The sequence below is a fragment of the Sciurus vulgaris genome (genome assembly GCF_902686455.1).
Source record: "Sciurus vulgaris genome assembly, chromosome: 1".
NCBI lineage: Eukaryota > Metazoa > Chordata > Mammalia > Rodentia > Sciuridae > Sciurus > Sciurus vulgaris.
Window position 1 is genome coordinate 1,143,885 of NC_136461.1, and position 13,380 is coordinate 1,157,264.

The window sequence follows — 13,380 nt, forward strand, 5'->3', positions numbered from 1 at the left end:
CTGGCGAGGCCATCCAGGGTTACTGCCCAGCCACTCCGGGCTTGGCTCTGCTTGGTGCTCAGTGTCCTGGGGTCACCAAGCGAGGCTTCCCAGACGCTCGGTGGCTGAGCGCTTATGGGCTGTGCACAGCGCTGCTCTGTTCTGAGGTGGTGCGTGGCCCCTCTGCACAGCCTGGCTCAGACCCCGCGTGAGCCACGAGCCACGAGCCACCAGTGAGGGAGGGGCCGAGGACTCTGCCTGGAGCTGCGTGCTGTGCCTTGGGCCTGGGCTCCAGGCAGGTCCTGGCCTCCCACTTGTGGGGCCTCGGCATGCCGGAGGGCGTGGAGTCCTGTTCCGCTGAGCCTCCGTGGCCACAGGGAGGGCGCCAGCCTAGACCCGGTCTGCTGGGGTCACCCAGTGCCTGTGGGTAGCCAGCCCAGGCCTGGCACCCTGGGCCGAGGCCTCTGGGAGCTGCTGCTTTGCTGGACTTGGTCCTGGGGGCCTCACCTCCACGGAAGCTTGCTGCAGGGCAGATGAGGTGGAAGCTGCCCTCCCTCTGGGGAGGAGAAACTGGCACTTGGCCCACAGTGGGCCCAGGGTTCTGGGAAGGAGGCAGCAGCCCAGTGACTGTCAGTTCCTTTTCTGATCCCTGAGGGCCTGGCTGGAACTCAGCCCACGCCGCAGGCCCTTTGCACTGTACGCAGCCTACTGGTGGCCCTTCGTCCCTTCCCTTTTGGTGTGGCTCTCAGCCTGCTCCTCTGCTCCCCTGGCCGCTGGCTCTTGCCTCGCTAGCGGGCCTGGCCTACTTTCCCCCTCCCATGGCCTGGCTGTGGGTGTCCCTGCACACCTGCCTCTCGAGGGTCCTATTCTCCCTCCCTGGCTTCCAGGACCCCTTGCTCTGGGTGCTGCCCTGAGTTCCAGTCCCTGAGCCCTGGCCCTAGCAGGCTGGTTCAGGGGCTGTTTCCTCTGCAGGGTCCACAGGCTGTGGGAGCTGGGCTGCACGGGCACTTCGGCCTCACTGTGGGCGTCCACCGGCCCTGGGCCACGAAGCCACAGGAGGCGGCTTGGAGTGCTTAGAAAGCCACAGTGATGGCCGCTTGCCCTGGGGCCACCTCCGTCTCTGCCAACAGCTCCAAGGACTGTCCCTTCCCCTTCCTCAGCCGCACTTGGGGTCCACCCTGCATGGCGTCCGCCACAAGTTCTTCAGAAGCCCGATGCAGCCAGGGTTCATATTGACTCTGCGCTTGGTCAAGGGCAGCTCAGGTGGCCACGTGGAAGCCTGTAGGTCCTAGTCTGCATGGGGAGGACAGTGCCCCTCGGTTGAGGTCCTTGCTGCAGAGCTGGCGCCTGCCCGCGCAGGCTGGGGGTGGAGGTGTTTGTGCGCTTCTGTGGGTGACGGGCAGAAGCCCAAGTTGCCTCGTCTCCTGGAGCTGGTCTGTAGGTCTGAGCAGAGAGCAGCGTTGTTCCCATGACCTCCAGCCAAGTGACTGCCGCCCCCTGCCGTGGAGGAGGTACGAGCAGGGGCCTGTGGACATGGCAGGCTCCTCCAAGCGTCTGGCCCTCTGGACAGCGGGGCCTCTTTGGTGTCAGGGACCGCCAAGCATGGTGTTTCCCTGTGACCTGGCCTGAGTCTGACGAGGGCCCCTGGAGCTTGTCCTGCTGGCCGGTCCTCCTCCTGCCCAGAAGCATTGCTCTGGGGGCTCCAGGGTCTGTGCCCTGCATGGCCAGGGTCGGTTCTGCTGGTCTTCACTCCCTGTTGCTTGGCAGACACTTGAGGACCGTCCTGTCCGGCTGAGTGGCCCAGGCACTGGGGGAAGGTGGGCCTTGTGCCCTGGTCCTGGCTGCCCAGAGCTTGCCTGGTGCCGTCAGTGCTCCCTGGTCTGCCGCCCGACTGACCCCGCAGTGAGGCTCACCGAGCGTTGTGGGGCCATCCCGGGAGCTGGGAGAGCAGCGAGCTTGCTTCTCCAGCAGACGGGCCTCTGAGGAGACGTGCCCGGCGGGCCCCCGTGGCAGCTGTTGGCACGGGGTTTCTCCTGGTGGCCCAGGTGGGGCCGGGCCATGGCCAGTGTGGGGCCCACCGGGTCAAGTCCGTGCCCTGGAGGTGACATCGTGGCTCCTTCTAGCCACCGTGTCCCATGGGTGCCCCGTTGTTCGGCCTCTGCCCAGGTTTGGAGGTGGGGCGTGTGTCTTTGCTGAGCTCTGGCAGCTGTACAGGAGCCCCTGGGCGGGTGTCCACAGCCGGTCTTTACCTGTTCCCATCTGCCACACCATGGGCAGTCTGTCCTGTTCCCTGGTCTTTGAGAGGCTAAGGTGTCCACAGCCCTGTGCCTGTTCTCCCACATGCCTGCCGGTGGACACAGGCTCACCCCTGCTTGTGGAGCCCCAGAGGGGAGGTGGCCATGGGGCAGGACTGTGGTCCAGGGCCCCTGGGCGTAGGGCTGTCCCTCGCAGGCCTCTTTAGTCTCCAGCCATGTTGTGGCATGTGAGGGGTCCTCAGGAGGGTCAGAACCAGAGGCGACACGTCTCTGCTGGTCCTTGGAGGGTGATGCAGTGTTGTCCCCTGCTGTTGGTGATGCTGGCCCTCTGTTGAGTCTGGTGTTGGGAGGGCAAGTCCCTGTGCTGTCTGGTTTTGAGAACCAGCCTGCTCTGCCCTGGAAACGATGCTGCTTGCTGTTGGGAATGAGATAGGACCTCCGGAGAATTGTCCCAGCCACCTGAGGGACCCCGTCCCTGGGAGTGATGGCTAGGGGCTCAGATGCTGGCCTTGGGCCCGTCCCTGCCCAGCCGCCCCTCCACACCTCTCTCCAGAACGCTGGGTTTGCCCACTGCAGCCTGGCTTGTGGGGAGGCCTGCGGTGGGGGCGTCTGGCACCTCCCCCAGACTCTGGGGTTTCTCGGCCGGGCACACTGGGCACCAGACGGCGCCGGGCTTGTGGCTTTCCGGTGAGAACAGAGCTCACTTTCCACACCTGCTCCGGCGCCTGCTGACAGGAAGCCTCACCCTGGCGGCCTCAGCCTTTGTGCCCTCACGCTGCAGTCCCAAGGGGGCCCTGCCGCTCCCCCTTCACATCACCCCCCACCCCTGTAGCATGTGTGGCCTCTCGGCAGGGCCTCCGCGGGTGGCCTCCCTGAGGCTACAGGGCGTTCTCTTCTGTTCCACACGGCTGTTCCGGATCCCAGGCAGTAAGTAGGTCTGGGAACTGTCCTGGCTGAGGGCCAGTGTGCCCCCAGCCTGGGACCTACCTCCTGGTCCTTGCACAGAGGAGAGGTGGGCTTCTACTTCTTGGGCCCCAGCCCTGTCCTGGGAGGCTGCAGGCCTCAAGGTTGCAGGCAGAGCCTGAGGTCCAGGGGAAGCAGTTGGCCTGCTGTGGGCCTGGTGGGCCATCCCTGGTCAGTAGGACCCGCACCTGGACAGGCTCAGCCTGTCACTCCTGACTCTGGCGGCCCCCAACCCTGGAAAGCAGGGGTCCTGCCCCACCCCCAGGACTGGTGCAGGGACTGTTTCCTCAAGTGTCCCTGGGAGGCAGGAACCTGGCCTCCAGCACTCTGGCCTGCTCTGCTGCCCCGGGGCCCCTGGTGTCCTGGAGGGCCGGGCCCCAGGTTCAGGACGGTCCCCTCCTGCTTGTTGCTCTGGAAGGACCCGTGTCTGTGGAAGATGAAATGTCCTTTGGAGCCGCAGCCTCATCTCAGGGAGTCTGCTGTTCTTGCAGGGTGTCCGGGTGGCCACTGGCTTTCCCATGTCGCCTGGACCCAGAGGCCACGTGGGCTGTGGCATTGATGTGTCTGGTTTCAGGGGCACACACGGGGTGCCTGGCAGCCAGGGCTGGTGCTCGCGGGACCAGATGGGTGGAGGGCACATCTCCTGGCACCTCTGATGGGAGGCTCAGCTGGGCAGCGCCTCCTAAACCTGTCCTGCTTGGTGGTGGGCAACGGAGATGTCCTCTCCAGCGATGTGGTGGCAGCAGCCACCCAGGGCCTTCTGGCACCCCCACCCCCACAGGCAGTGCCACGTTGAGCCCACCCTTGGCCAGTGAGCCCCTGCCAGGGTGGCCCCTTCCCAGGCCACTCTGGGTCAGCAGAGATGCACTTGGCCTCCCAGAAAGTGCGGAGGCCCTGCATCTGAGTCAGCCCCAGACTGGCGTGGGCAGGGAGCAGTCAGCTCCCTCCAGGTCTCTGCAGGAACACGCCTCAGAGAGGCGGCACGGATGGTGGAGGGCAGGGAAGGATGGTCAGGCGGAGCCTCCGAGGAGGCCAGAGCCTGCAGCTGTGCAGTGAGGTCACCTCGTCACACCCCAGAGGCAGCACAGCGCCTCTCTGTTCCTGTGGGGATGACGGTTGCCTTTTTGCACGAGGCTCAGCAGCCTCCTGGCCTCCAGAGCCACAAGCTAGACTGTCAGCGGTGCCTGTGAGCCCACAGGGCTTCTGGTGGCCTGGAGCCATGGTGTCCGGCAGGAGGCTGGCCCCCGTGGGCTGGAGGGAGGCACCAACGGGGCCTTTTGTGTTGATCGCAGGTGTCCTCCGAGCCCCCGGCCTCCATAAGACCCAAAACAGACGCCACCTCCTCCCAGTGCCCTGCGTCGCCTGAGAAGGACAAGCAGTCCAATTGGCTGCGGACCTTGGCTGGTTCCTCCAATAAGGTGCTGCGCGGGGACCTGTTGGGGTCCTCGGGGAGGTGGGCGCCTGGCCCGGCCTCGGGGACGCATGCGCGGCCTGGGTCTCTCCAGCCCTGACCCGTGCGCCTCTCTTGGCAGAGCCTGGGCTGCGTCCACCCTCGCCAGCGCCTCTCTGCTTTCCGGCCCTGGTCCCCTGCGGTCTCAGCAAGTGAGAAAGAGCTCTCCCCGCACCTCCCGGCCCTGATCCGAGACAGGTGAGTGCTGCCCGCCCGTGCGGCCCAGGCTGCGGTGCGCTTGCAGGACTTCCTGCGGTCTCCAGACCGCCCCTCGCACGGCTTCTGTCCACGCTCGGCCCCGCTGGGCGCCGTTGGCTGTTCTTGGTCTTTGGAAGCCTGACCCCCAGTCAGCTGGGGAGGAAGTGCCTCCTGAGGCACCGCCAGGGGCTGTCACGGTGCTGGCCTGAGTGGGGTGGGCGCGGGCTCCGGGCACCTCCCGCCCACACCTGCGCCCCCGGCAGCTTTTACTCCTACAAGAGCTTCGAGACGGCCGTGGCCCCCAACGTGGCCCTCGCGCCACCAGCCCAGCAGAAGGTGGTGAGCCCACCGTGCACCACCGTCGTCTCGCGGGCCCCTGAGCCTCTCGCCACCTGCATCCAGCCACGGAAGCGGAAGCTGACCACTGACACCCCGGGAGCCCCAGAGCCACTGGCCCCCGTAGCTGCCCCCGAAGAGGACAAGGACTCGGAGGCCGAGGTTGAAGTCGAGAGCAGAGAGGAGTGTGAGTGAATCGGTTCCCTCCTGTGCTCCCCGCGGAGTCTGCTTTCTGTGGCCTCGGCGTCCCCGCCTTCCTCCAGGCCCACTGACCCCACCCTCTCTCCCCAGTCACTTCCTCCTTGTCCTCGCTGTCCTCGCCATCCTTCGCCTCGTCCAGCTCCGCCAAGGACCTGAGCTCCCCGGGAGTGCACGCCCCGCCCACAGCCGCTCCCGATGCTGCGGCCCACGGGGACGCCCCGGGTGGGCTGGAGGCCGAGCTGGAACACCTCCGGCAGGCCCTGGAGGGCGGCCTGGACACACGGGAAGCCAAGGAGAAGTTCCTGCACGAGGTGGTGAAGATGCGCGTGAAGCAGGAGGAGAAGCTGAGCGCAGCCCTGCAGGCCAAGCGCAGCCTGCACCAGGTGAGCCGGAGGGCGGGCACCACAGGCGGGACGGGCCCGCGGGCAGTGGGTGCCCACGCCTCTGCGGGGGCCTTCCCAGTGTGCCTTGGTCCTGGTGTGGCCGTCCTGACCTCCAGGAGTCCCTCTGGGCTTCCAGGGAGGCCCCTGCAGTGCCTTAGCCACCGCTGTCCCACCAGGGCCCACACGTCCAGCCGTGGGCCCCGCGTGGGAGCCCCACTCAGGAAGCTGGCCTCCCCTCCAGTGTCCTGCAGGCAAATCGTTGGGCAGCTGGGACAGTCCCTCCCCCCGCACGGGGCCCGGGTGCCGGGGTACCTGCTGTGGCTACGCACCTGCCGCGTCACCCAGGCCTCGCCACCCTGCCCGGCCCTGCCTCACCGCCTCGTGCTGCAGCTGGTCCTCTGTACACGCTGCTGTTTTCTGACACACGTGAGGGAGACTGGTCTGCAGACAGCCTCCCGGGAGAGGCAGGCCTGGTGGCGGCACCTGCTAGGGCTCCGCACTCCGGGGGCTTGGCTGCCACAGGCTCACCAGCAGCTGAGTTCACGCCCTGGCTGGCGTCTGGCAGCTCCGTGGCAGCCGTGTGCGTGGCTTTGCACAGCACAGCCCCCGGCCCCCGCGCCGCAGGGTTTCAGGTGGTCCCGGGAGTCGGCCCCCCCCACACCCACTGTTGTCCCGGTTCTGGGCAAAGGCGTGGCTTCCCACGTGTGCACAGGAGGCCTTTGCAGAGAAGCGTGAGTCATGCTGATGTTCGACGAGCGGGGAGTCTGCAGGCAGCTCCAGGGTGGCCACCCTGGGCCTCAGTCCTGCGCACGTGGCCCCACCTCACACTGCCCACCGGGAGACGTGGCTTTTTTTTTGGGGGAAGGAGGTGTGCCCAGCAGTGGCACGACTGGCTCGTCTTGACGACCTCCGTGACGTGGGGTGGCCGAGAGGGCAGCCCTGGGGCGCTGGCCAGGCGAGCAGGCGCAGGGCCGGGGGCTGGTGGTGACCTCTCCCGCCTGCCCTCCAGGAGCTGGAGTTCCTGCGTGTGGCCAAGAAGGAGAAGCTGCGGGAGGCCACCGAGGCCAAGCGCAGCCTGCGGAAGGAGATTGAGCGCCTGCGTGCCGAGAACGAGAAGAAGATGAAGGAGGCCAACGAGTCCCGCGTGCGCCTGAAGCGGGAGCTGGAGCAGGCGCGGCAGGTGCGGGTGTGCGACAAGGGCTGCGAGGCCGGCCGCCTGCGCGCCAAGTACTCGGCTCAGGTACGAGACCCGTGTGGGCTGCTCGCTGGCCGCAGGCCCTCGCCCGTCAGGTCCCTGTGGCCCGGTGTGGTGGGGTCCCTCCTGGCCACGTTCTCTCAGAGGTGCGCACGAGGGAGACGCTCTGAGGTGGGCCTGGGCCGCAGGAGCAGTGGTGGCTGGCACAGGGCAGAGCCGTCCCAGACCCGGGCCTCAGGTGGGGAGGGTGCACCATGGCCTCGTGAATGGGCGCTGGCCCGGCCCCGGCCTGGGACTGAGTGGGGCTGGACCCCTGGCCTGAGGCCTGCGAGGCTCTCCCAGGCCCTGCCCCAGCGACCCCGGGGCAGAGGAGGGACGGGCGCGGGGAGCTGGCCCGGGGATCGGGGCCGGGAGGCTCCGGGGACACTGCTGACGGCCTGGGTCCCTTCCAGATCGAGGACCTGCAGGTGAAGCTGCAGCACGCGGAGGCGGACCGTGAGCAGCTGCGGGCAGACCTGCTGCGCGAGCGGGAGGCGCGGGAGCACCTGGAGAAGGTGGTGAAGGAGCTGCAGGAGCAGCTGTGGCCTCGGCCCCGCCCCGAGGACGCGGGCGGCGAGGGCACTGCCGAGCCGGAGCCCTAGCCGAGGCCGCCCGTGCCAGGTGCCCACACGGCTTGGGCGCGGCGGCCCGGCAGGGGTGCGGGCGCGCTCTGCCTCACAGCACAACGTCTCTACCGTGCCTACTGCCAAGTGAGTGTTGCAACCACATACTTTTGGAGTCCACTGCAAAGTTTTCTACTGGCCACGTTCAGGTGAGCAGGCCGCCTCCAGCCGCAGCTGGGCGAGCTGGCTGGGCGGCTCAGCAGGCCTCGCTCGCCCGGACGTTCTAACACTCACACTTTTGTTATAAGCTATTTAAAGCCAACAAGGAGACTTGACGTTCAGAAAGCCAACACGTTTTTTAACGACTGACCGCGGAGCCCCCCGTCGCCACGTGAGGCCCACGTGGCGGGTGGCCTGCGCCGCCCGGAAGCCATCACTGCTCGTCTGCGCCCGTGGCCGTGGGGCGGCAAGGGTTCTTCTTCAGAGTCTATTTTTGCAGCAACAAGGACCCGGGTCTTCCTGCTGCCGCCAGGAGGAGCAGGGGGAGCCCGCGTGCGAGACGAGCCCAGCACTGCCCGCCTTACGCCGCTGCCCGCGGCCCCAGGAAGCAGAGCCGCGCGGTCGAGGGACACTGCCGGCCTGGGCTCCGCCCCCGGCTCCACCGCCGCCGCCATCGCGAGGTGCTGGCCCGCGACGGGCGTGGCGCGGCAGGCGGGCGCACCCTCGGCCGCAGGAGCACGTGCTCGGCCCAGCAGCCCCTTCCAGCAGGCCGCGGCGCCCCCATTTGGGACTGAGGCTGCAGCATTGGAACAGAACACAGCATTATATCACTTTTTTTATTTGTTCATTTAAAGGTATATTTAGAACTGCACTTTGTCAGAGACCTGCCCTCTCTTTCTACTCCTGGTTAACTAAGGTTTTTACCGATTTCTAGAGCAGTCAAACCCTAAGTGCTGAGTGCTTGGAATCCCCTCTGGTGCTTGGTTGAACAAGGGAATCACAAGAAACGAAACGCAGAAGCTGAACTTGGGGGTCGCTCTGTGCCTTCCAGCGTCCTGTACAGCCAACCCCGACTCGTCTTCTCACCCCCAAAGCATCGTCTTCAGCAGCGACTGAATCCGCCACTGTCAGGATAGGTTCCTTGCATTTATTCCAAATGATCTCGTTTACCCTCCGCTGTTATGCAGTTGTATACGGTCTCCATGCCCAAGCTTGAAAGAGGAGCGTCCAGCAGACAGGCGGCCCCCTCTGAAGCTGTGGTCTTCATCACGTGGGAGGTGGCAAGAGCCCGTGCTCGAGTCCCGGAACCGGGGCCCTGCGTGCGAGGGAGGCAGGGACCGCGTGTGCAGGTGCCAACGGCCGCGACACTGCCTGCCGCCGGCAGCGATCAGCAAAGACCAGAGACTGCTAAACCCTGACGCCCGGGTGACAAAATTGCCTGTGGGGTGTTGCCCTGGGTTTACTGAGGGGGCTGGGTGGCTGCCGGCCCCACTTCTGAAGTGCAATGCAAAAGGGACGCCACGTACGGGCAGCATTTGTTTGGGGTTTTCTTTTGCTTTGCTTTTCCTTTTGCAGTTACGAGACCTGTATGCATGGGGTGTCGCGCCCTGCCGTAGGTAGACCCGTCCATGGGCATTATTACCGTGTCTTGTAAAGGGTCCGTTTTGTTATGCAGCACGCGGAACGCTGTTTTCAGCCATGTTTTTCCAGAATCGTGTTTTTTCAGCCATTTCTTGAAGGGAAACTAAAGGATTCAGTTGGAGCAAAGCTTTAAGTGTGTGGCGTGCTTGTGTGTGGCTCTCGCCAGGTCTGCGGGTCACAGTGAGCCAGGCCTGCCGAGCCCTGGGCTGCAGAGGGACATGTTGCTCTCAGCCCTTTGGGGCAGAGCCTCCTGGGCCTGCCTGGTCACCGTGGCACCCAGGCTCTCGCCCGTGCCATCTCCAGGGGGGATGTGCCGCCACGTGGTGGAGACTCCCCGCGTGCCAGCTGGCCCTGGGAAGGCCCTGTTGTCTCACAGGTGTGTCCCACCTGGGCCCGTGCCTGCCACCACCTCCCGCCAGAGCCAGTGAGAGGAGGACAAGGCGGGCTTCTTCACCAGCAGCTTGCGCTCGCCTTCTCGGGCAGCTCGGCCGCCACCGCCTGGTTCCCTGCCAGGGAGGTACAAGCCAGTTCTTTTCATCAGAGGGAGAAGAGGTATCTTGCGTGGCTGCTGACTCTCCCCGTGTGTAGCCGTTGTCTGGGTGACTGTCCGGCTTCATCGCTCGTTTCCATGCGAAAGAAGATTCTTAACGAAGGGAAAACAACAGCAATAACATTCGTGTCTGGAGCAGCTAACCCGTCCCGACGCCTTGCTTCCCTACAGAGCTCGCCGCTGTAGTGCAGCCGACGTGTACATATGTCGTTTCACACCGTTGTATTATACCTGTATATGGTGGTTCCTTTTCCAGAAACTTTTCTTACCTGTTAGTTGTCTTATTTTCTGGGTTGTTTTTAACTGAGAAAAAAATGCTCATCTGCTACAGGGGACGGAGCAGCCCCTGGGCTGTGCCTCCGGCCGGCCCTCCTGACCCCTAGGACCCAGGTCCGGGGGACCCTTGCCACCCGCCCTCACCCCCCGGACGGGGGAGGCGCCCCTTCTCCCACTCAGTCAGGATTCTCGTTTTTTGATTAAGGAAGCAGACCCCCCTCTACCTTTACCACCTGCACCCCGCACCGTGTCCCTCGCTGCTGCTAATGACAATACGATGGCTTACTCTGCTATTGGAAAACTATTTTTATGTAATTAATGTATGCTTTCTTGTTTATAAATGCCTGATTTTAAAAGGAAAAAGAGACGCTTGGTGTACTTATCTGTTCGCTCTGCCTGGCGGGAGGGCGTCTGCACCCAGGGCCCTCCAGGGGCAGGCCCTGCGGCAGGGTGGAGGGAGGGCATCCTGGGCGGGCCCTGCTGTGGGCTGTGGGTCCACTCGATCTCCCGTGTGCTCAGGCCATGGGTCACTTGGAGCTGTGGACGTCAGCTGGAGCCCTGGCCCGGGGCCCTGGAGGCTTGGCCAAACTAGGACAGGACCCACATGGGCAGTGCTGGGCTGAGAGGGGCCCCTCCTGGCCAGGCCTCATGAGGGGTGCTGGGATGAAGCTGTCCCCGGGGCTTGATCTGAGGAGCCTGCAGTGGTGTGTGCTGGGGTGGGCAGGGGCTTCCAGACCCTGGTCCAGCAGGCTGCCCTGAGGAGAAAGCAGTGCCCCTCCCTGCCTGGCCAATGTCGGCCAACCCTGGCCCCGCTGTACCAGCAGTGGTGAGCAGCGCCCACTTCACAAAGGAGGAGCTCGCGGCCGGATCCTGGGGACTCAGCTGTCACCTTCTGAGACTTTGATCACCCAGGTCCAGCCTCCCCGGCCTGGCCTGGCCTGGCCCCTCATCAGAGGTCATCTGGCCTCATTCAAGCAATGGGTTGGCAGAGCTCCGCTCATCCCTCCCCCCAACAGGACCCCCAGGTCCCCTTGTCCCCCAACCTGGGACCAGGAGAAACCTCCCTGCCCGGCCCTGCCCTGCCCGGCCTTGCCTGGCCCCACTCCAGAGCTGGGAGGGCTCACGCTGGGAGCTGCAGGCTGAGGGAGCGCAGCGGGGACTCTAGTGGAGACCACTCCACCCCACCCCTGCCACCATCAAGCTGGAAATGCCCACCATCCCAGCCTGGCTTCCCGTGCAGGCCAGACTCCAGGTTGGGGGCCATGGGTCCCAGGAGAGAGCGCTGGGCCCACTTGCAGGGGTCACGTGCGCCCTGTGCCCCGGATGTGAGCTGGGGTAGCCTCGGCCTGCTCTGCCCAGTGCTGCACCCTGGACCTTCCAGGAGTTGTGGGTGGGCTCGTGACTGCAGGCCATCTGCACGGCCAGCAAGGCGGGCCAGCCTCCTGGGCCTGGCTCTTGCCACTGGAGTTGCCGCTGCGCACACGCGGGACCTGCCAGAACACCCTGGTGAGACAGTGCAGGGCCCAGGCACGGGCCGAGGGCCAGGCGACCTGGGGCCAGTGCGGCACCCCTGCCAGGCCTGCTGCCTATGGGCGTGGGGCAGGGGCACGAGTGGGAGGAGCCGGGCCTCTGCCCTGCTCAGGCCCCAGCGGAGGGCCCCGCTGTCCCATCACCAGGGCCTCGGCCCGGCCCCTGCAGCAGCTCCCAGCACCTCCCTGCCTGTGCCTGCTTGGAGTCTCCCAAGACGGGCAAAGGAGAGCCTGGGGCGGGGCGGGGGGCCTCCCGCAGGTCCCTAGTTTCCATCCCAGTTTCCATTTCTGTCTCAGTCACCAACAGCTGCCACCGTTGGTCACAGCTGTGCTTGTCTCCCCTCTTGGAACCCCAGTCTGTCCCCAGGCCCCACCGCCCCGTGGTCAAGGGGGCTGACCGCAGCCCGAGTGCTCACCCTCGTGGGAGGCGGATGCCAGGTGCTCTCCGTGGAAAGCAGACCTGCCCGCCCAGTTCCTGTGATGCTGGCCAGCTGACCCTTCCCCTGCCTCAGCCTGGTGGGGTCTGCGAGACAATCTGTGCCCGTTGTGGTCAGCAGCCCTGCCCCTCGGGTGCTGCTGGTGGGGCCCCCGAGCTGGATGCCCTCCAGGCTGAGGGCTCTCCGTCTCCCTGGCCACCAGCCAGGCCATCTAGCCCTACCCCCACCTGCTCCCACCTCCATGTCCAGCCGTTCCCAGGGTCACGGACTTCTTTGTAGCCAGAGATGAGGCCCAGGCCCCACCACATGGAACTGAGTTAGGGGAGGACCCTCACCCCTAGGACCTGCGGAACCAGTTGCCAGCAAGGTGGGAAAGGGCCCAGGAAGGAGCAGGATTGTGACCCAGGGGTGCTGGACCTGGGAGGACATGAAGCCAGGGCTGTGTGGGGCCTCCAGCCCTCCCACACACATTGCCCACCTTGACCAAAACCTACTGTCTGCCCTGGTGACCCTGGGGAGGGGTGGGGACAGGACATTTGGAAACTGGATGCCTGCCCACCCCTGCCACCCGTGGTCTCTGACGCACATGGCCATCTGTGTCCAGGCCTCGCCAGGTGGGTGGAGGCCTCAGCACTGAGGGCACCCGGCCCGGAGCAGGTGGCCCACTGCAGGCGGGGACAGGCAGGGGGAGCCCGCCAGCCTGGCTGGTCTTTGCAGCATCCTGTGCTGGGCCAGGAGTCCAGCTGGGCTGGGATGGACTTTCCGGCTCCCGTGGCAGGGCCTGGCAGCCTTCACTGGCAGGAGGCCGGGTCCCGGCTCTTGCCCATGGCTCTCCTGCTGCAGGGACCTGTTCCTGAAACCCAGGGACAGCACCCACAGGAAAGGGCCACGAAGCCCCGGCCAAGGGCTACTGAGCACTCGGGGTCAGGCCCAGACGACAGCATCTCTGAGCCTCCTGTGCACAGCCACCCCAGGCCTCTCAGGATGGGGGCCGGGGGCTGAGCCCCAGCTTGGAAGGGTGGGCTCTTGGCTGCCCAGCTTGGCTCAGGCTGCAGGGGCCAAGGCCTCGTGCTGCCTGTGCAGGACTGGGAAAGGGGATGAGGCAGCGGCAGGCCCTGTAGCCCACTGTGCCCAGCACGTCCGCCTCACACTGCTGGCTCTGAGCCAGGCGAGGTGACCAAGTGCTGGGGCCCAGGTGACACCAGGCTCTGCCCAGGACTCGGGCGCTCCACTCCCTTGGCAGGGGCGCCCTGCCTACAGTGCCCCACAGTGCCTGGTGGTTTCTGGGACCACTCCTGAACAGGACACGTGCCTGAGCTGTCGGCTCAAGGTGACAGAACGTCACCCTGCAGGACCAGGGACACCCAGGCCAGAAAGCCCTGCCG

The 13,380-nt window shown here is 65.7% G+C and overlaps 1 protein-coding gene across 2 annotated transcripts in view; it reads left to right on the forward strand.

The window, feature by feature from the left end:
• Positions 1-9,487, forward strand: part of SKI (SKI proto-oncogene) — a gene marked incomplete at its 5' end in the record, with an annotated part of 52,280 nt that extends 42,793 nt beyond the window's left edge. Inside the window, 6 exons of one of the 2 annotated variants that reach the window (XM_079149666.1) lie at positions 4,490-4,615; positions 4,730-4,845; positions 5,109-5,368; positions 5,473-5,765; positions 6,775-7,005; positions 7,413-9,487. In XM_079149666.1, the coding sequence (XP_079005792.1) occupies positions 4,490-4,615; positions 4,730-4,845; positions 5,109-5,368; positions 5,473-5,765; positions 6,775-7,005; positions 7,413-7,601 (1,215 nt within the window). In that variant the 3' untranslated portion in view covers positions 7,602-9,487. The remainder of the gene's footprint in view (positions 1-4,489; positions 4,616-4,729; positions 4,846-5,108; positions 5,369-5,472; positions 5,766-6,774; positions 7,006-7,412) is intronic. The other variant, XM_079149667.1, reaches the window with a different exon arrangement.
• Between the last annotated feature and the right edge of the window lie 3,893 nt (positions 9,488-13,380).